Raw genomic sequence first — 23,537 nt, 5'->3', positions numbered from 1 at the left:
GTTGAGGGGGAAGGAAGTCTCACATGTTGTTAGTTGGTCTTTTCTTGAGGCGTGTTGTCAATAAGAAAGATATAGAATGACTCCAGCCTTCACCAATGAGTGAAATATCTGAAGACTTAAATTGTTTTATTCACACATTCTGCTGTCTGTATCTTTTATATCTTACACCACCGTGTACCTCTGCAGAAGATCAGATTTAATATCTGAGCACCTTGTCGCATAAATCTGCATATTAATCAGCAAAACTTATTTTCATTAAGTACCTTTGTTCATAATAAAAGTCCCTGTGTGTTTATGAAGACAAGTGTGTTGACATGTAACAACTGCTAATTAATGTATTAAGTATCTTCAATAATTATCTCACTTGCATAATTACAGTAGTTACGGGTACACCATGTTGATTCTGGCAGGACACTAGGTCACTTAAAGTACCTTCTATTAAAATAAACTAATATGAAGGCTGTGCTGTCGCTACTTTTCCAATCAACTAGCTGCTCAAGCAACAAAAGAACTACATGTGAAAAATACAGAAACAATGACTGACTTACAGGGAGAAAGTGAAGACTCTTCTATCAAGTCAATTATTATTTATTGCCCTTGCCAAGTTATTTTCTGGCTTCCGCGCTGGTGATAGCCATGGTGGTAGATACAATTTTCCCCAGTTGTCCTTTTGTCTGTCCCATTCTTGCGAATGTGACATCTCAAGAACGTCTTGAGGGAATATCTTCGAATTTGGCACAAATGTCCGGTTGGACTCAAGGATGAATTGTTAATGAATTGTGGTCAAAGATCAAAGGTCACTGTGACCTCACAAAACACATTTTTTTGGCCATTACTAAACAATTCATTCAGTTAATTATGGCAACATTTTACACAAATGTCTAATGGGATTAAATGATGAAGTTAGGACATTTTATATCCAAAAGGTCAAAGGTCAACTTCACTGTGACGGCATTATGTTCTGCAAAAAATACTCGGGCCATTATTCAACGCCACTGCTCAGAAACAGCAACATGACTGGTACACAGAGGCCTACAACTGCAAGTTTTATCTGAATTGTTGTCTGGTTGGCTGAAACAGTTAGCGAACAGATATACCTGTTTTTTTGTCGGCTATCACTGCCAGCTATTTCAATGTTCGAAACATGGTCCCACTCCCACTGTAGACATAAAAGCCTCATTCTAAGGTAACAAAACTAGAACAATTCTTAGTTCAGGTGATTATATGAAATATAATGAAAACATAATTATTAATTTTGCATTCCATAGCTGCATTAGATCTGAAATCCCTGAAATCCTACCCACTGGACCTTAAAGGGGCTCTTTGGAAGTTCTGTGTTGTGTTGAAAGGCAGTCGTTAGTTTCTGTTAGCGGTCTCCATTTCTAAACTAATGTTAGCTAATGTTGCTCTCTCTTAGCGGAGAGGCATTGAGACGAGGCACTCGAGAACTTGTATAAAGTCACATCTTTTGGAGTGTTGTGGAAATCCAACCTAAGTCTTTCCCAAAGAAATCCACAGTCCAGCAGCATTAAACAACTTAAAGAAATCGTCCACTGAGAGATGGGGAAGGTCCAATTTTTCAAGTCATGTTAGAATCTGCTCACATATGGCCAATAAAAAGGGATTAATACATGTAAATTGCCTCTTTAAAACAGCTTAAGTACAATTTAAATTGTAAATCCTCCTTTACATTACACCTGCTTGTGCCTCTTTAACAATTGTGTGTGTGTGTGTGCACGCGTTGGGTTCTTGTATTCTCAGGTGCTGCAGAAGCCCATGCCCGAGCAGAAGCAGCAGCTGGCCGCACACTCGAAGCATGTGGCGGCGTGTGTGACAGAGCTCGTCCAGACAGCTGAGGCCATGAAGGGTGAGGCCACACACACTGCCGACACACACTGTCCACGCACTCTTACACAACGCATGCAAACAAAAAAAATCAGGCTAGACCACCTTTAGCTAGCGGGGACCCCATTCTGACTGATGTCGTGATTATATGGCCCATTTAACACACATGAAGGTTCAGTTTATTTAGTACTCCAAATGTTTATGGTACTTTATGAAGCAGTGTTATTTTATTAGGAGCTTGTGTTCTATCCAAAAATTGTTGGCAGCAGATTTTAATTTTAAAATGACTGTGAGACATTATAGCCACTGTAGTGTAAAACTGGGTAAGCTGAAATTGCAGAAATACAGTTTGAAGCAGGGGGATTCCCAACAGGAGCCAACTCAATTTGATAAAATGTAAAAAACCATGATAGGATTGTAGAGATGTTAGAGATTATTCAAAGGAGTCCTAATCCCCTTGAATGAATAATATTATAGTGTTATTGAGTCAAGCCACCAAACCTGTCTGCATCCACAATAAAGATAGGTCATGAAAATCTCTTTAGAATATTGAAATCGCACCAGCGAGTGATTGCCGTGAAAATTGTTCCAAATTAAGCTCTACAGGATGGTTATGACACAAACGTGGCACAGTGCTTCCTCTAGAAGCTGCACGGCTGCATCTGACAGGAGTAATAGATTGTGTTTGGATGAGAATTAGATTTCAGTGTATAGCCTGAGACCCAGCGGGGCTATCCACTTCACCTCTCTAATGTCCCATGTGCTCTCTCCCTCCCTCTCTCTCTCTCCCTCTCTCTCCTCGCTGCCTCAGATGGAGGTAAGTGGGATATGGTGTGTTTTGTTCCTCCAGATCACCTTTCATAGAGTCAGAAGGGGGTGGAGGAGTTAGACGAATCGGGGGGAGGTGGGGGCGAAGAACAGATTTCCCCAGAGCTCGACATAATCTATGAAAACACGGTTCCATCTGCTTTACCAAGCTGTTCCCAAACAGCTCCGTTTTATGGGCACTTAAAAACCTATAAAAAGACAATGATCCATCAAATGTGCATTTCTTCTAACTTTTAGTTTATTTAACTTTGAGGCATTACTGTCACGCTGCAAACAATTCTTCCCTGTATTGAGCTCATGAGCTTTGTTGCAGCTGAAGTAGATTTAGCATCTCTGCGATGCCTGCATCGTGAGGCTGAGAATGAGTGCATGAAAAATGTTGACCTTTTAAAACCACCAGAATTATTCTCCTCGTGTTTCTTTTGTGCAAAAAATAAAAAGCCTGTGATAACCAGGGTCTGGGTGTGCGATGTTCCCGTTCAGGATCAGAGTGCGTGGACCCCGAGGACCCCACTGTCATCGCCGAGATCGAGCTCCTCGGAGCAGCAGCGTCCATTGAAGCCGCAGCCAAGAAACTAGAGCAGCTGAAACCCAGAGCCAAGCCCAAGGTATAAGTGCCCCTCTCAACCTTTTTCCACCCACACAAACCCACGCAGAGCTTTTTTGCCATTAATCAGCAGGGAGACGACGGTAGGAAAAGGTGACTTTGAAGTGGAGTCATCTTTTTCAGTGACTGAGCGGCTATCTCATGTCATGTCATTAAAGGGAAAAAAAATGTGTCTTCGTCACATACACCAGACAGCTGGTCCAGTGGGCTAACTGATGATGCCTGGAAAAAACTTTCTTCAAAGACGCTTCTGGACATTATTTTGAGTTGTGTTGCCAGGAGACGCAATTACACCGCTGGGTCCTCAGGCTTATGTTGGAATGAGTTCAAATGTGTGATGAACTGTTGTGACCCTTTCCTGAAAGGGAGGGCCTCTGTCTTATTGAACGTATTTCCTTTGTTTTATTGCAGTCATTTCTAAACTAAACTGAGGGAGGCTTTTTCTGCCTGTTATTCATCTCCCCCATGCTGCGCTATTGCCTAAAAATCAAAAACATCTTAACCTCATCATAGGCAAAGAAAATAGGCAAAGATGTTAGTGCTTTTGGAAAGTGAAATGACTTTTGTGTCGTCCTGTATGTGATACAAGGTTGTTTGTGGTGTGCTACTGCATGATTGTGTTGTTTGTTTATCTGTCTCTGGAGACTGGATAGTTGGATCCTAGTGCTCTTCTTCCTGTGCCTGTAGTGCTTTCCCCCTTTTCTTTACCTCTTCCTGTATACAGAGCAATCGTCAGTTTAACCCTCTGCCTGTGTGATACAAAGGAAAGCATATGTAGGTTACCCCCTGACCATATAATGCTCTGTCGCATACATCAATTCCACAGCTACAGACTGCATTTATGAGAACCTTTGTGTTTATTATGAAAGGGGATTAGTGAGTAAAAAGGCTTTTCCTCTTTTAGGTGTCAGTGTCTCCCTCTAGTGATCTCTTAGGATGCAAGTCTTACCAAAAAACATTTAAAAAGGGGAACACCTCAGAGCTTTACTATGTTTTTAACTCATGTGAGGACTGTTTTTATTTATGACTATGCCTCACTATATTCAGAAACTTGCTAAAATAGTTGCCCAGTCACAATGTGTGTTCTTTTTCTGATATAGCGAACAAAAATACACATGATTATTGTGCAGAGCGAGTATTTATTTCTGTCTTAAAGCTCATCCAAATATTGCAAAAGCTCTGAAGTTGCACAACTTCATAGCTTCAGAGCTTCCCATATATGATTTTTTTATTTTTAATTATAATAATGTTCTGCCGTGAGTTATTTTTTACCGAGATAGAGCCAACTACCACATATAATTTCAAGAGGCATGAAGCCACCTCAAAGTTTATAAAATAGCCCACCACACCACCAACAGTTTTAATTCTTTGTCTGAAGCAGCTGGGATTCTCCTTCTTCCTCCTCTTTACTCCCTCTCCTCTCTCCTTCGTCCCTCCCACCCTACAAGGAGTGAGGGCTCTCCTGCTCCCAGCATGCCTCCTTGTCCTGCCCACCCACCCTCCCACCCCTCGTCCTCTCTGAGCCGTTGTAGACCTGGAAGCCTTCTCTGCAGGGCTCTGTCTGATATGTTTGATATATTAGGTTGTTATTCAGTCCAACTATATATCAAACATATTCCTACAGTGTCCCGCCCTGTCTCCAGCCACGTGTGCCTTATGTGTTTTATGGAGGTCAATCACATGCTGACGGCCATTTGTTCACTGTCTCTGAACTGATGCACTGTGATCTTCATAATGGTCTTTGAAATAGGAATTGGGGGATCATATCTATCTGCCACTCTGATGTCGCAAAAAATCATTATTTTTGATTTTGGTTTTTGTGAAAGATGAACTCGAAACATTTTGCAACATCATTTTCTCAGAATTTAATGGAGATTTAGGAAGCTTGAGGGGGTGACCAGCAGCAATTTAAAAAATCAATATTGAAACTGGATATTTTATAGGCTGATTCCAGTATTTTTTTTGAGGCTTACTAATAAATGAGAAATAAATATTTCAATATTTCTCCACCGCACATTTATTCCTGGCAGTGTAGAATAGCCTTAAAACAGTGTATAGGCAATACAGTTGAGCCTTTAATAATTAACCTATATGGGTTTTTTTTAATCTTTATTTTTATTCAAGATCAAGATACATAATGTCATTGTTCTACTGTGCAAAGTAAATACCAAGGCACTCCCTGTTGTTAAGAAGAAAGATGCAAAGTAAAAAGAGCGATATGTTCAATAAAAGAAAAAGACGAACAATATAGAATTATATAAATATGAGGTAGTGCTTCAAAAGTAAAACAGTACTCAGAGCAGTAGTAATGTGCATATGTGCTGTACACTATGGTCAAGTAATGAGATCCTTGAGGGGTAACACTTATTTGCAATGACAACAGGTTGATGAAAAACAACAACAACAACAACAAAGAGATACACTGACGAAGAAAAGGCAGCCTTACAACTGGCTAATAAAAAGCCATGAAAAACTTTTAAATTAATGAGGACAGATAAATTGAGATAGTCACAATGTAAAAAAAAAGCAGTCATGTAAAAGACTAAAACTTTCCAACTGTGGTAGATTATTTGATAGATAAATTAGAGTAATTATAGTGTAAAATAAAAATAGAGTTATTGAAACAATAACAAGCAGGAGTTGGGAGGTTGAGGATAACATTTTTAAAATGGCCAAAAGGTATATGTGTATTGAATTTAAGGAGGTGCTGTATGTTTTTTTTCCAGGAGTCAGGTTCATTAAAAAATTTAGGGCACTCTCTCCAAGTTCAGCCCTAACTTGGGGAACGTGGAGCAAAATCCAAACATATAGTGATAAAATATATTAAAAAGTGGTATAAATTCCAGTCAAAGCCCCAGTTGACCTGGTGACACAGTAATAACGATCTTTTTTTTTTTTTTTTTTAATCTAAAGCCTAAATTGACATGTGGTTTTACGTTCAGCAGGCAGATGAGACGCTGGATTTTGAGGAGCAGATCTTAGAAGCAGCAAAGTCCATCGCTGCCGCAACAAGCGCTCTTGTTAAATCTGCATCAGCTGCTCAGAGAGAACTGGTAGCACAAGGCAAGGTCAGTCAACACAGCTACTCCCACACTCAGCAAGATACTATACATTACACTAATAAGGTGAAAAAACATATACAATCTTTTTTTTTTTCCCAATGTCTACCTCAGGTGGGATCCAATCTAGCCAATGCAGTGGATGATGGCCAGTGGTCTCAGGGTCTCATATCAGCTGTGAGTTGCTTCAACACTGTTTTTAATGACTGTGCAAATGTGAAAAATGTGAGCCTAACCCAACAACATTTGTGACTTGATGTAGGCGCGTATGGTAGCAGCAGCCACCAGTAATCTGTGTGAGGCGGCTAATGCCTCAGTGCAGGGCCACGCCAGTGAGGAGAAGCTCATCTGTTCAGCCAAACAGGTTGCGGCCTCCACGGCTCAGCTGCTGGTGGCCTGCAAGGTGAAGGCTGACCAGGATTCTGAAGCCATGAGGAGACTACAGGTAACACAGAGTTTTTAATTCATCCGTGGAAGCTGTGCACATGCAGATTACGTGCTAACTTCGAGATGATCTGTTTGAAGGCTGCTGGCAACGCAGTAAAGCGAGCTTCAGACAATCTGGTGAAGGCGGCTCAGAAAGCGGCGTTTGACAAGACTGAAGATGACAGTGTTGTGGTGAAGACCAAATTCGTTGGAGGCATAGCTCAGGTGAGATAAAAACCCTGAATAATGTTTATGTGAGACCTGGAACAGAAATCGCGCCTATTGTGTGGTTTGCCCTTTTCACGGAATGTTTGCACCTCTCGCTGATATGCCAAAATGCCAAATGTTGTTTTTCTGAAATTGTGATGAGCTGCTGTGGATAAACAGCCCATCAGCTTCATTTCAAAGCTGTTTACCAGGTTTACCAGACACCCAAAGCTGCAAGACATGCACGACTTGAGAACTCGCTTCCTTTTCATCTTTGCTGCAAAAAAAAAAAAAAATTGACAGTAATTGAAGATCGAGTGTCTCTTTTTCAAAACTCCAGAGTGCTACGGGAAGCTTTACTTTTCATCTTGATTGACTGAATTCCTGTCTCAGTCGGTGGTGCACCCCAGCAGGGCGTCGGCTTGTCAGTCTTTCTATCTGACCAGAGAGGCTCACTGTCTCATTGATATTTAAACATTGTCGCACTGAGGGGAGCTTTAGAAAATGGTTTTTCTTTTACTACTTGAGACTGTGATTTGCCCACATAATAACATTATTAATGTCATTATTTAAAAAATGTCACAACTAAATGCTTATTATCATTACTACTATTAGGACTGTGCGATATGAACAAAAACTCATATCCTCATATGGGACATTTCATTTCCAGATAACGATTTTTTTGTATTACATTCAGAAATTTGCACTCAACAAATAATAGTTTTTCAAAGTGTGGTTTTCTGGTCTGTGTTGACTTCTCATACCCAAACCACATCCATGTGACAGCCGTAGTCCCTCTTTTAGGTACAAGCTTGGCATTTTGTCTTGGCTGGTCGAGGAGGAGTCCTTCTTGTGTTCTGAATTACCCCGTTCTGCGTCATTTTCACTCTCCTCCATGTCTGTTTTGGGTGTCATCATGCAAATTTCCTGCCTGCAGCTGTGCTCTGCAGAAGAATGTCGTCCATATAACCTAAATTATGGCTATAATGATTTTTTGATGATTTTGAAACGATAAAATTAACGACGGCATAAAATGAATCAACATATCTTCATATCATTATATTGCACATGACTATTAGTCATTTTTCTCTGAAAGCACATACATAATAATAACACACAAATACAGCACATGTAGTCCAAAAGTTATATCTTTTCACATGAATAGTGAACAGTCATAACCATGAAGCATATAACATAATATCCTGAGATCCAGATGTCATTTCGCAGCACACTGATTCTAGTTTAGCAACAGGATAGAGTGATGTCTAAAAGAATTCTTTAGCCTGTTGCATTTAAATGGAGGTACTCTGAATCACCTATTGGAGGGCAGAAGTTGGTATTCTCCGTTAAGAACATGCGAGGGGTCAGAAGAGATACCGTTCAAGTTCATTTTAAGCCATAAATTCCCCCTAAAAGATGTTTCCTGTATTTTCTCTGTGTTGTGTGTGGAGTGAGCAGGCCGTAAAGGGTGAGCTGAGTACTGTGTAGCTAACAGTTTTTCATATCAAGTGATCCACAGGAATAGGATCATGATCAGTCGAAGGCGCATTTTTATGTCAGCTGTTCCCGTTCTCCTCAGATCATCGCGGCTCAGGAGGAGATGCTGAGGAAGGAGCGCGAGCTGGAGGAAGCGCGGAAGAAGCTGGCTCAGATCCGACAGCAGCAGTACAAGTTCCTGCCCACTGAGCTGCGGGAGGATGAGGGCTGATTGGCTGAGCGGATGTGGAAGTGCGCCGCCGCGCTGACGAGACGCCTCGTGTCACGGGGGAGCTGTTGCCGATGCACGATTGGCTGCTTTACTCTCATATAACCGAGGAATATACAGCACTTGAAACAGGCCTGTTTGATGACAAAAAAACAAGTGCCTGTGCTCTGTAGTGTATTTGTGTATGCGTGTATGTGTGTGTGACGTGTGTATGTATTTGTGAGTGAACAGCATTGACATTCAAGGAGAAGGTTGTTACAGTTGTCACTTATAAGCAAGTGGAGGCAGTACGGTGAAGATGTATGATAAACGTATCATTGCTTTGTGAGTGTTGCTGCATCATGAGCATTTCTGACTGTTACAATCATGAATCGAAGGTGTTGCGAATGCAGAAATCCTCTATAACAATTGAATGTTCAATAATTGTTGAAGGTTTAGAGCAAATAGGAATGAACTGATGAAATATCTGCAACTGGCAGAACAAATCTAAGGGTCCATGGGAGGGGGGGCCTCATTTCACCACTGGCTTGCATGCACCATAATGTCTATACATATCAATGAAGCTACTAACCAATAGAGTAGTGTAGAGCAGAAAGGCACTTGTATTTTACTAATAAAAATGTGAAATGGGAGTTTTGCTGTTTAACTGGCAAGTCTTTAGAAATCAAAGATTCTGATGAACTGTGTTTTTCAGCTTGACGCCAAACAATGAGGGGCTCTGATTGGAGTAAACATCAAAATACAAAAAAAACAAAACAAAAAACAACCAGACCACTGGCCAACACTAGCTATAAAGATATTTATTCTTGACTTATTTTTTCAAGAAAGGTGTAATCTGCATTATTTAGAGAATCTGGACTATATGTGACCAAATATGTCATGCTGCTTGGACATCATGTAACTTCTTGTAACCCCACCAGTGCTCCCTCGCATACACAGAGCTGTGTAAGGAATATATGTTTACATTTATTTGTCATGTTTGTTCTCACTTGTCGTCATGCTTTAAGTCATCTCCCCATTAACACTGGCCAGATTGTGTTTGGGTACCACTGTACTTAGTGTAAACACACTCGCAGATACAGTTATTCTCCACCAGTCACTGCCCTGTCATGGTAAAGGCATTTTCACTTTAGACCGACTGTCTATAGCAATACATCACACTGAATAGTCTCACAAAATGAGACTCGCTGCGCTGTTATTGGTTAGAAGATTGGTTTTGTGCAATGATATTTGGCTTTGGGCTCTTGAATGAAACAAGCATACGTTATGCACTGAAGTTGCTCATAATAACACGCACTGAAGAAGGCAATTTAAAGCTTCCATTATGTTAAATGTAGGACGTTCTCCTAACAAACTAGAAGGAAATAGATTCACGCTCTGACTGAGGAAACTAATTCAATGATTTTTATTTTTTTCCATGTGTAATATATTGGAAACGTGAAGCAGTTCATCTCCTCAGTCTGTCACAACTACATTGTGTACTAGTGCCTTACTTGAGTCTGCCCTGCGAGCAGCTGAAGATCAGGCTGAGTGGTGGGAGCCTGAGCCTTGTCCTCTCTGGATCAGAACATTATGCCAGTCTAATCCCCATCGGGGTCTTAATAAACTGTCACCGAGTCCTTTGCCATACTATACAATGCCTTGGCTGGTGGCCCACTTGCCTACAATGTTATAATGCTGATATAAAAGGGCATCTGTGGATACCTTAGGATTTAGAGACCATATCGGAAGACTAACACTAGACTGCATTCCATGAGCATGTGGCAATTTGTGTTTGAAGTTGAGAAATTGTTGAAATCGTTATGCCAAGTCCCTCTAAGAAGCTGGACTACCTTGTTTCATTGTCTAACCACTATTAAAAAAAAATATGTTTTTATCAGTAAATGTAAGAATTACCCTGAAATATATTGTCTAACTGATTTGTGCGAGTATTAACGGAAATAGAAAAAAGTTACTAGCTCTGTTATGAATAGGTGTTGTGCTTTCTTTAACAGACTGCATTAGTTTTATGATTTGATGCTGTATGTATAATATTTATCTGGTCACAAAAGTATTTTTTGTATTCACCAAAAATAAAGAGTTTCAAACAACCAGTACAGATTATTTGAGTGTTTTTCATATCAGTGCATGCAGGTGAAAGATGTCTGATAGAGGAAAAAAAGGTCATCCTGCATTCTTTCCAGCAGATGTCAGTGTTACACTACATAGTTCAGTCAGAGGGGTCCGTGGATGTTTGGAGAAATATGTTCTAGTTGAAGGATTGGCAAAGTTAGCCAGACCAAATATGGACATAGTGGATGTGTTTTTTTTTCTCCTGGTTCACAGACCAGACCTTCAAGTATGCAGTGATTCCCATTTAGATATTTTGGTTCACATGTTACACAGCTTCACAGCACAAACCCTTTTGTACCTCATTTTGACTTTTAGTTGGTCTGCTGCTGGTGAAAATCAGATTTGAACTTGAATTTCCTCCTCGGGTGCTACAAAACTTATTTCTCTTTGAAGCTGATCCTCTCAGCTGCATAAGGGGGCAGAGTGTGTAAAGGATGGTTAGAGGTGCCCAGCACAATACACTAACCATATTTGGTTGTTTGAGTGTTTTGGTCTCATGCAAGGCCAGGCCACACAGTGGAGAGGGGAAACTGAAGCCATGTGTTTAACTGGGAGTGCCCATCTAGTTCTCACCCTCTCTCTCGCTTCAGTCAGACCAGGAGGATGTTTATCTGGTTAACTTTGGTGTTTGTATGGAGCTATCCAAACCTGTGATGTAAAGCAGAGGTGTGGTCTGGTTGAGCTTGTCTCTTAATTATTTCAGACCAGTTAGTAAACAACAAGTTTCCACAAAGGTCCTTCATTCAAAAAAATATATATACAGTGTATTTTAGGCTTGAGGTTTGTAGCACTGTTCATTCCAGCTCAGTGGTAATATGGTAAAAGTGGACTAAAATCACAGGGTAATAGCTTGATATTAAAATGGTTATGTCAGACTAATATCAGATTGACATTTAGGTTATGTAACATGGTAATCGGGCCAAAAACAAAGATCAGTGATAGGGAAACACATCAGTGAGGCAAAACTATTTAGTAATAGTATAGTTATATTTTAGTATGTCACAAATCATGTTCCTAAGCCTGCCTCTTAAAGGATAAGTTCGCCCCAAAAATGATCTACTCACCCCCATGCCGATAGAAAGTCTGGTTTCCTGTTTCGTAGGTAACAAAACATTTCTGGAGCTTCACAGCAAACCAGCGCTGCAGCACGCAAAAAAACATAAAGTGGCTCCATACAGCTCGTTCTGTGTAATCCAAGTCTCCAGAAGCCACGATATCCTGAATTGCTTTGAAAAAATATTATTTTCCCCTTTTTCTAAGCTGAAATCTTTAGCCGCTAAGCTACAAGCAGTAGCATGCACCCCATCTGAAGTGGGTAAATGAGCTCGGCCATGCATGGAGGGTGTAAACGATGTCTTTTCATATCAGTCATCTAGATCTAGACGTGGATTACGCTGGACAAACTGTATGGAGTTGTTTTCTTACGTTGTATTCTCCATCTAACACAGTTGTTTAAGAGAAGGCTGCAACACTGTTTTGCTGTGAAGCTCCAGAAATGTTTTTTGCACTTTGAAACTTCGCCCGACTTTCCATCGGCATCGGGGTGATATTGACTGAATTTTCCTTTTTGGGTGAACTGATCCTTTAACTTCCTCAGCCCCACAGACTTAGCCTCAACAGTGCACATCTCTGGCATCCTAAACGTGTTATATTTGCTGTGTTGGAAGGTTTGTTTTGCAGTCACTGCGACTTGTGCCGTGCCTAATCCCCACAGCCTGGCAGTCATTTAGTTCAGGCTTTGTTCCATGCTCAAGTTCTCAAAAACGAAGCCACGTTAACCCCGTGGCTAAACCAAATGACACTGGGTCAACTCTCCACTTTCATCGTTTCACCACAAATCTACAGTATGTTAAATAAACCATGGCAGAGCATGGACAAATGCTGTTGGCTTCCTAAATCCATATTTTCCTGTGTAGACAACAGGCCAGTTACTGTACGCTTAGAAGTGATACTGTGCAGGAATAGAGTCATGGCCTGTGCTAAGAACAGCCTCAGTGAAAATTGAGAGATGTCACACTGGAGAGCTATGTAGCCAGTAATAGCATGTTAATAATAAACCTTGAAATTTCAGTGTTTATCAGTTTCTTAATTTGACTTTAATTTTACATTACTACAGTAAAACAAAGGCGACTTCTTGTTTTATTTAAAACACTTGCATGAATCTCACTATAGAAGAAATCTATATGTGAACTGACTTGTCGATGTATTCTTTGTTTGGGATCCAGTACAAGTAAGGCTAAAATTATAAAACAGGTTGAGAGGGCATCTGGTCTTTTTACAGAGAGGGAAACTGCCCTGAGCCAGTTTTCTCCACTTCTAGAGAAAATGGATGGAAGAGGAAGTGAGGTTTGGAAAAAATGCACATCAGGAAAGGCTTTTGGGTTTTGGGCTGGGCCATTTGTCCAAAGCATGCTACTGAATGCTACTGAAACATCTCAATCTAACAGTGTATTTCTTTCTCGAATAGAACAAAACACCTGAAAGTTTACTGACATTTTTATTTGCTTATAATTCTACTGAGATTGATTGATGTAGACAGTTCAGTGTAGTGAAGGACAATGAAGGGGGTTCAGCAGTGTTTCAGCAGCCATGTTAAGCCAAGATATGCCCAGCTTGCCCAAGCTGATAAAACAGTGGAAACCAGCATTGTTCACGGGTTGAATGTTTGGCTTCAGTCCATTTTGTCAGGAAGTTTCACATAGCCCAGACCCAAAGATGGTATGGCAGGGAGAAGGTAGAAGGAACTTAAGAAATTGCACAGGATGCAACCAAAACCTCACAGTAATTTCCATCCACCTTTTTTCTTTTTGTTTATGTTACCTTTTCTGTAAAGATTACTGAACCAGCTATTGTCTCCGTCTTTATCCAAGTTGCCTTCATCAAGACTCTGAGGAAGTTGATGAAGGGACGCAGTCAGTGTGAAGTGTTAATTAAATGCCCTGAAAGGGCTGAAGAAAAGAAACACAGTAGAATATATCAGTGTCTTGATCATCATGTTAAAAAAGGTTACCTGTTGTTTACCCATACTCACATACCGCCCCTCTGCCTGTTCTGAGAAGCAGCGCTCCCTAACATAAACCTGGGAGACAGCAGCTGATGGATCTAAGAGAGTCTTTACTCAGGTCTGGAGCACATGACTATTTTAGGTCATCAGTGGGGATCTCCCTTCATGTTGGCTCCATGACGTATCCGCTGTAAAGCCTCTGATTTAATGAGAATAGTAAACAGAGTCTGTAGAGATGAGTCCTTTGCTTTCACAACTCAGAACTGGTTATTGTCCATGTCTACTGTCATGTCAGTAAAAAGTTAAAACCCAAGAGGTTACAGTAATATTGCTCTAAATGATTTAGTGGTTAATGTCTGAGACCTATTTGGGTGGATTAGATTCAATGAAAAGTAGTATGAAATAAGAAGAGTAAAATGACAAACAAAGTCAGTGCCCTTTTTTTGGCCTTTAAAGGTGACATTTTTAAAGATTGGCCACCTGTTGAAGGTCACTCCAAACAAGCCAACTGCTCTCCAATAAACTCTTGCTGTATCTATCTTTAGCTCTTCCTACTAGCTGCCGTTAGCTAGTTAGCTCAGTTAACCGTGCAGCAAGTGGCCCTGTTAGCTGGCTGGTTTTTAACAACGTTGGACGGTTGGTGTTTACACGGCCAGACCGACGGAGGCTAGTTTGAAGACAGGGCATAGAGTATGGAGGTGATTTACAGCAGCTCCCACCAGGACTCTGACTGTGGGGACGAGAAGACATGGAAGGAGGGAAAGGGAGAAACATGAGGTGGTAGAGTAGCGAGACGATGGGTGGTCCTCGCCAGGGTGGAAAAGCAGCCAGAATAAATCTACGTCGAACTCTGTGAATGAAGGATTTGTTTTAACGAAACCAGAGGTGATTGTTGGATCAGTGGAAAGACAAACCATTTCTGATGAGTTTGAATGAAGTGTGTTTTACGATGAGCAGTCAAAGCAATTAAACTCATATTATGTGTTTATTTTATTTATTCTAAAAATGTAATGTAGCACCTCTTGAGGTACAAAGCGGTATTATGAGACAAGACGGGCTGTAGCTAACTGGTTAGCATGCTAACTTTAGTAGATATCTCTGCAACACAATACAAAGACATCTTTGAAAAAACGTCAACATTGTTGTTTCTTCACATCCTGTCGATAAAGTTGGTTCTTTTTTGAATGTTTTAATTAAACAAACAGTCTAGCAATATGCCACACATTGCACCTTTAACTGGCCGGCTAAACGTCATGAGAGTGATATTTCGAGTGTCAAATTGCAGGAAGTGTCGCCCATTAGGGCCCTCATGTAACAGACAGAAATGACCCATTTCCAGGAGATAGCAGGGGGGTGGTGCTTTTGCTGTATGTGAAATATGCGAGTTACTTGTGGTCACCTTTAGAGGGTCCATCCTCGGCTGAGTGACAGTGTTCGCTGTCTATTTCTCTCACAGCACAGCCCAGCAGCTCCTCTAGCTATCACGTAAGGAAGGCACAGTATTTCTCAGTCAGCAGTGACAGCAGGGCTATATTGGGTCTCAGCTGAGACTCAAACCTTGGGTGCTAATTTTGGACAACTTCACCAGTAACATTAGGAATATCTATTAAATCATATCATTTGACTCCCAACACATGCTCTTCCAAAGTCAGGCTTTCCACAGTGATTTACTTCGATTTTTCTTGGTTTTGTTCATTCCTGAAACAGTGTTGAGAGTGAGCCGTGGAACAGGGGAACCGTCTGTCTCAGACTGTGCTGCCGACTGGAACTGATCTGCAGTGTCTCCTGGGATTTAAGCTGTCTAGAGTGAAATGTAACACTCGTCCATCCAAACCCTCGGTCTTAATAAGGAAACTTTGCTCAACACTCGTTAGATGACAGGCCGTGTTTCTACAGAGACTAAAAGTCCTTGGCTCCTTTTCTTCTCTCAATCCTGCGGCCTCCCCGCCCTGAAATAAAGCTGAATAAACACCCAGCTCAGTGCTCAGCAGATTTTTCTCAACACTGATGCCGGTTTTCATGAGAGGATTTGGTTGTAGAGACGACCAAAAAAGATTAATCAGTGTGACTTTATTCATAATGTCTAACATGGACAGTGAGTGCAGACCACCCTTCTTCTACTGCATTCAATCCAGATGGCTCAGCTGATTAGCTTTGATGGATCCAGGCAGTGATCACAAAACTGCCTCCAGTCTTTCCCAGTGGTGGAAAGTAACAATGCACATTTACTCAAGTACTGTAGGACAATTGTGAGGAGCTTGGGATTTGCCACTTTTTTTGCTACTTTATACTCCATTAGCTATATTTGAGGTTCATAATTTTATTTTGTGTTGTGTTTCTGTTTTTATATGTGGACTAAAATGTTAACATTAGCAGCCAATGATTCAGTTATTAAAGACAATGCTTTGTTAAACCCTTATAGCTTGCACTTTACAAAAAATGTTTCCACGCTTAGAAAAATGTCACATCTCAAATTTGCCACATGTGAAAATCACAATTTTGCATGTAAATTGAATATTTTAATTTCAACGTAAAAACAGAAACTATTGTCATATGTGAACTGGACATATGTGAACTGGACATTTTCATTAATTAATCCACATATGAATGAAAAATTTCCACAAAAGAAATTTTGATTTTCACTTTCACTTGAATTAGTAAGTTTATATGTGACTGTTTTTTGTTTTGTTTTTTTCACATGTGGATTACATTTTTCCACATGTGGAAATAGTTGGGCCTTTTGCCTTTGAGTTTTGTGACTCTTTTAGTAATTTACCCTGTAAATTTCTCATATGGTTTCATTTCAAAGCAAAGACTAAACCAAATTTGTGTAGCAGAACAGTGCTTTTGTATTCAAATGAATCATATCGCAACCCCTCGCATTTATCTTTGCGACCTTTTAGACAGGGTTCAACCCCTGGGTCGGAAACAATTTGACTAAACTACCCAAATGTATATAAAATTGTTACAACTAGCTCCACTTCAAACAGCTATGAAAGTAAAATGCTGAGTACTCATTGATGAAACATCATAATGTCATATATAATTATACGTCAGTTACAGAGATCATTTTCTGAAGAGGAGGCAGTTTTACTTTTTGGTACTTTTAACACACAGTATGCATTTTGTGCTGCTGTCTCTTAAAACAATAAAAACAAAGACAGAAGTTATTGATGTGTGATTATGGGAGTTGTTATTACTTGTTATATCTTCAGGTAGGATTTTAAGTGCAAGACTTTTTTTAACACTACTGTTTTGTACTCACTTTTGATGGAAGTGATGTGTTCTCCAGGCAGCCCAATTATCCTCTTATCATACTGTATATTGTTATCTCAGATGTTAAAGGCCTCAGGGCAGGAACTAACCAGACCACACCAGGTGGATGTGTATTTATTTTCACATCTGTGCACTCAGACGGTTGTTTCATGATTGACTTTGCACAACTGTTTTATCTAGCTCCCTAGCTGTGCGCTGAGTCTGAGCCTGACTGGAAAACAGTCACGGCATCTGATCAAACGGGGGGCTGCAGACAGGCTTTGCTATAAGAATGCAGGTGCCGCAGAGCTGTGGGTTCCTGTGGCATTCCTCACTGCAGAGAGACTACTGTGACCCAGTCACAGTGAACATAGCCTGCGAGCTTTCAAACAGCCACTCAAAACCACACTGGAATGTCTCATCACCATAGATTCTCACACACTCTGCACATTATGGCTTTTCTTCTGCCGAGCTACGGTCATTTTGTGGTTTTGAAGTTAACTTACTTACAAACTTCATATAAACCTTCACTTTCTCTTTCACATTTAGAAAAGTGGCCTTTTTGTTTACCTAAAATGGAAATTTTAAATGTTTGGATGAAGGTTATTCTCCCTCGAGGAGAGCTTAGATGGATTTTGTTTGCTAAGACAGGATGTATTCAGAGAAGTTTGTTTGTTGTTAGAAAATTAAGAAAGGGAAACTAACATACTACCGTAGAAGTCCAGCATCCTCCTCCTCTTGTATTGACTCATTTGTCTGCACCAGAGGCCTCTGACAGGACTGTAACAGGGCGAACAGTGGCTGAGCTGGAAGTGCATACCAAGAAGTTTTATAGCCCTGTGGAATGGAAAGAAATATCAAGTACGTCTTTGGACCTCACAAAAAGCCCCTTAGCCCTCTCCTCTGTCTCCTCTACCTCGCTTACAGCAGTGGGCCCATATATGGACACATATATGAAAGATTCTCCCTCCGTGTGCAAACACGGAAACTTCTAGCCCTGTGACATGAAGGGCAAAAGATTGAAGGCAAATATTTAAAGAGAGCAATCAACAAGATGCTGGACAGCTGGGGACGAAGATACAAAACCAGCAGGAACAAGCAGCAATTATTACGCTTTAAGAGGGAGAAGATATCAACAAGCAACAATTTAGAAAGATCTTTCACCAGCCTCTGATCCACGAGGGAAGGACTTCTGAGCAGGACACAACTCTGATGACTTTGGAAGGAATCTCTTATCTTGAACTGGGAGAAGTTCAAGCTGCCTGTAAACACTCATTTACTCCCCACTTCCCTCCCGACCTGCCCTTTACTGTGTGCAAACACATACAACAAACATGCGAAAAGTGTTGTCTTCCTAACTTGAAGACAGATTTGCAGTCAGACTGATTGGCTTTTTAGTTCCAGTATTCGTGCCATGACAAGTCTGGCTTTTTTGTGAATTTAATTTTACAAAGGAATTCTAGCATGGCATCCTGCATGAGTTTGAAATGATTCGTGACTGTTCCCCCCGAATGATCTCTGCCCTCCTCCCCCCTTTTAGTCGAAGCTGAGTGAGCAGCATCAGATATGGCTGACATTCTTGCCTCTCTGTGCGTCCCCGTCCGTAGAGGGGGAACACAAACAAACAGTCTGGGAGGAGCCCTGCCGAGGCCACAAATATTCCTCCATTATCCCACATTTGTGTTTGCAGCGCTGGAAGCCTTGACTTTTGGTATTTTTACTCCATAGCTCATCTTGTTTTCTCAGTGACTCGTAGTTGCTTGCATTGTGTCACTGAGGCTTCTCTGCACACTCTCCTCTCTTAACCTTGGAGAACACATCAATGACCAATGTATCAGCACAAAAGTTAATTATGAACTTCCTTTAGGAAATATCACAGCATGTCAAAGAGCAAATTTCATAGTTTTCCCTAAGATCAGTCTCAACAGAACTTTTAAAGCACCTCGATTTCTATTAAACCATAAAAGATTTTAAAAGTGCGTGCACCGCTCCTTTCCTGTATGAGACTTATTACAGGTCTTTACAGTCTGAGAGATGACAGATCCTTTCATTTAACAGCAGCTACTTGAACTGTGGAGAAAACTTGGCACAGGAGGAATGCTGCCCATCTTCAATGGAGCACCTGCACCTGAAATATTTGACCTTCATACAGCTGGAATTCGACTCCTCACATCATTAAGCATGGTGGAAATTGTGAATGTTTTAGCAGTTTACACTCAGCTCACAGTCTCTGCTAACTCAACAGAAAGTTTTAATGGAATTACAACCGGCCTGGCAACACTTCTGTGTGATTTACACCCTTAATGACAGATTTATCGGCCAACAAAACTGCGTGAGTCAAAGTGTCACAGCCTTATTGCAACTATCCATCAAGTAAAATACTGTGACGGTCTCTGTGTGGTGACTGTGGTTAAACATCCACCTGTGCTCGCTAATATACCAGTTTGGGTCTTACGACTACCAGTATATGTCAGTGGAACATTGCAGTGAATAAACCCAGCGGCAGTAGGCCATCGACTGGGCTTGGGTTACAGCTTGGGTTGCACCCTCACAGTACCCCCTCTCCGTTTTTTGCTTTGCTGAATGATTATGCCCCTGCATGGAGCTGTCTAATCCCAGGGGTACCATCTGAGGGAGCCAAGGAGTGCTCTCTATATATATCTGGATGATGTCTGCAGAAATCTTCAGATGGTATTTGACAAGGAGCATGCCAGCACTGTGCTTCTCAGAGTTTCACTCAACATGGAGGGGGAGCTACACCCTCAGTATTAGCTTGCTGTTCAGTCAGTGACAATCATTGGAGAAATAAACACACACACACACAAACACACACGTCAGAATACTGTACCTTCACAGGAGATGACACATCAAAAAAAAAAAAGCAGTAAAAGCAGCTTGCCATTTTTTGTACAGACAAGCTCGGTGGGGGCAGAGACATACTTTCACTAATGCAGTAACATTTCTAGCCATGAGAGAACCTTAAATGTCTCCCCAGTGGGTCTTCTTAGGCAAACATGATTTCAGTCACAACAGCCAAGTACAGCTCAGCTCCTCCCTGAGCGGTGACTGAGGAGAACCGGACATTCCATATACATGGTGGGTTGTCACTGCAGGCCTAACAGATTAACTAATACAGTGTTACAGTATTAGTATGAAGGCGCTTGGAAAGGCTGCTGTGTCATTTAAAACTGTGCTGCCACCTCAGGACGCAAGAGTTAAATGTCTGACAGTTCGGGGGGTCTTTAATCTAAGCTCCTAAATATTCATGTGAATTTTGGTTATTTGACACCCTATCTGCCCAGTTTTCTACGCCCTTTACATCTATATTTGCTCATTTTATCACTACAAACAGTTTTGTGGCCTCTCATGTTTTAATGTTGTTCTCTATACTGTAATTTTTACAACCTTGTATATAACCTTGGCCGCCATAAAAAACTGACATGGTAGGAAAGTAGAGATAATGATAGCATAGTGAATTTGAATATGAATTCTGCTCGTTGCTGCACCTGTCTCACTCAGCTGTCGCCTCATGTGGACGACTGAATCAGGGTACAGAGGCGATCGGGATTCCAACGTGTCAGAGTATTTCAGATCTGTCCAGAAAAATGGGCAACAGTTGTTTGAAGTGTGTTTTTTCACAGTTAGACTCTATATGTTGTGAGGAATTAATTCTTCACGCAGTAAAGTCAGACGACACCCACTCAGCTGATAGCAATCGCTGTTTTCAACACAGACGTAGTCTTCTGAAGACAATACATTCTTGTGAGCAAAGTATTGCAAAAAAAGCCACATCACAACCATTTATTTGTTTACAATTCATTCCTACAAGTGAGTTCCCTACTCAACTCCTTTGAAATCACATTTTGTTCTTTTTATTCAGTCACTGGCATATCCAAATAATAAAAACAAAGCTTGTAACAGAAGAACTGTCAGGCCAAAATGCATTGGTAAGGACTCATATGAAAGGCAACATGCTCTATTTAAAAATATACACTATTTTAGTATGAGAATAAAACACAACCAGCACTACTTTAGCTCAAACATGAAGGGAAAACGTTGTGGTTCTTCAGTAAGTAATCTTTAAATGGCATAAACAAGGCAATGTTACAACCATGAAAATCGCCACATACCCTTTGACATCATGTCCCTCCATCTGTGTAAAATTTTAGACCTCTGGGCCAAACTTTATGCGAGCTAGTGAGTTTTTAGTTTGTGGTGTCACTGGTGTCCCCAAATCTTTACTCTGATGTGGTGCACAGCCGATCCAGTGGATTTTAAAGGGGCTCTATGTAACAATCTGTTGCCATTGACATGTACTAATCACTGTTTTACTGGTCACATGTAAGCAGATTTTGACGTGACGTGAAAAACGAAACCTTCCTCTGGGCTGCCTCCACAAGCTTGCAGACGATTGGTTTAATGTTGGACACAGGTCGGATTTACTGCAAGAGTCCAGAGGACGTGACCTTAAGCACATTCTCGAGCGCCTCGTCTCAGTGTCTCCGCTGACAGAGAGCAACAATAGCTAACGCTAGTTTAAAAATGGAGTCTGCTAACTTTAAGTAACGGCCGGCTTCCAACACAACACAGAAGTTTCCACAGAGCCCCTTTATCAGGTTTAAAACACAGTGAGTTTCTAATGCTACAAAATGTAAATGGTAGGGCTTTCATCAGCCCCTCTGGCTGGGAGGCTTTAGAGGCCTTGAGAAGCAGAATTTTGTTCCAAAGAGCACAAAATTATATGTCTGGACTGGAGATTTTTTTTTTTTTTTCGCTACAGCATTCATGAAACAGAAACTCTTTCTGGAGCTGTGGTGTCTTCAGAACTGCACCACAGCCCCAAATACTGCCTCAAATATTGAAAGACTTTCTTATTGCTTTTCCCCTAACACATATAATGCAGAGAAATAAAAGAAAGCTTTGTGCTTTATGTTCATCAGCTTGGTCTTAACGTGGATGCAGGCCTTTAACTTTCCAATGGGACATAAGTCAGAATTCAGTATCTTTAGGGAACGGCTGGACAGAAGGAGAGATTTGTGACCACTTTAAACGTATTGGGCCCTGGGTTATTTTTACTGTGCCAGTAATGTTAAAGGAAAACATCATAATGGAGCTTATTTTCATTCCCAGCATGCCAAAGCCAATCCAGTGTGCCGTCACATACTTCCCCAGAGTCCATTAAGTGAAAATGCTGTTGAAGATACTTAAGATCACATTGCAAATCAAGATTCAAACCAGTGCTTTACTGTCAGTGGTGAGGACATTATGAAGACGAGTAATTCTGAAAATATTGAATATGACTGAAATACTGCATGCATACAGGATTAAATATAGAAACATGTACAACTATATCTATAATGCAGCATATTTTATATTTAAATATCTGAAACAAAACATTTAAATAAAGCAAATGACCCAGTTCAGTCAAGGCAAGCCAATTCTGTGCTGCTGTAAACTCAAAGTGTTATGTAACTATCAAGGTTAAATTATTTTCTACTCTTGTGCATGTTGAGAAAAAGAAAGAGAGCTTTTCCAGTCATCTGATCCTTTAACCATATGTATTACCTAAGACTGATTCTGATTCTGGCAGGATCTGTGTGACCACTACTTTTCAATGCCAATCACAATTACACAGATGCCAGTCTATTAGACCATGGGCTGCCCCGAGATTATCACAATATTTTTCTGACACTGTGCCTGCCAGTCAAGGTCCAAAACAAGGCTGGTGCCTGAATTGGCAGGACAATACCTTCAATTATAGCACAGCAATAAGATTAGAACATTGTAAACAACATTCACCATTCCCTGCTGTTGTCTTGGTCATATTTTGTTACTGATTGAGTGAAGACTGAGCGGCCTTTCTACATGAGCCAGGCGTGGCAACAATAATGTAGAAAACAGACCAAAGCCTGAGCAGGACAAGACTTATTTTAGGGGACATATCTAATGGCGTTAGACCTTGGACTCTTGGCACAGGGGCTGGGATCCATATTACAGACTAAGGCAGGTGCATGTAAAAGAAGGCAAGCCTAAAAATATCCTTGAGAATCTATGTGGAGACTTGAAGACACTTGGTGTGTCCTCGGTGTCAGTGCAGTTTGCGTTGGGCATGGGTTAGCTTCTCATGTGTATGTTGCCATTTAAAAAATCTCAAAATGAGGATTATTGGATTAAATAATTAAAACTAAAACTAAAAAATCAGGTAATGTATTAGCAAAATATTACAAAAAAAGGTGGACTATATATAACCCATTCTTACTCCTTCAGATTAAAGTTTTCTTATGAATGTGCTGCCCATAATATATGATATTTGTCTTGAGGGGTTTGTAAAACAGTTAACATTTCTCAAGTGACGAGGCAATCAGCTGCTGAGCCGCAGTAATCGAGGTATAAAACCCATCCTGCCTGGCTGGTGCTGGACTCTGTGTTCTCGCAGTCAAATGACACATCAACAGTTTACAGGGAGGATATCCGATACATTATCAGGTA

At 40.8% G+C, this 23,537-nt stretch overlaps 1 protein-coding gene across 1 annotated transcript in view; it reads left to right on the top strand.

Annotated features, from left to right (window-relative positions):
* tln2b (talin 2b) overlaps nt 1-10,759 on the top strand; it is a 95,005-nt gene extending 84,246 nt beyond the window's left edge. Inside the window, exons 51-57 of the mRNA XM_073472491.1 lie at nt 1,762-1,867; nt 3,157-3,281; nt 6,223-6,348; nt 6,454-6,516; nt 6,602-6,784; nt 6,865-6,990; nt 8,552-10,759. Coding sequence (XP_073328592.1) covers nt 1,762-1,867; nt 3,157-3,281; nt 6,223-6,348; nt 6,454-6,516; nt 6,602-6,784; nt 6,865-6,990; nt 8,552-8,680 — 858 coding nt within the window. The 3' untranslated portion in view covers nt 8,681-10,759. The remainder of the gene's footprint in view (nt 1-1,761; nt 1,868-3,156; nt 3,282-6,222; nt 6,349-6,453; nt 6,517-6,601; nt 6,785-6,864; nt 6,991-8,551) is intronic.
* Nucleotides 10,760-23,537: the final 12,778 nt, after the last annotated feature.

Source organism: Pagrus major, chromosome 8 (assembly GCF_040436345.1).
Source record: "Pagrus major chromosome 8, Pma_NU_1.0".
Classification (NCBI taxonomy): Eukaryota; Metazoa; Chordata; class Actinopteri; order Spariformes; family Sparidae; genus Pagrus; species Pagrus major.
Note: the sequence above shows the minus strand (reverse complement) of the source record. Positions and strands in the feature narration are given on the sequence as shown.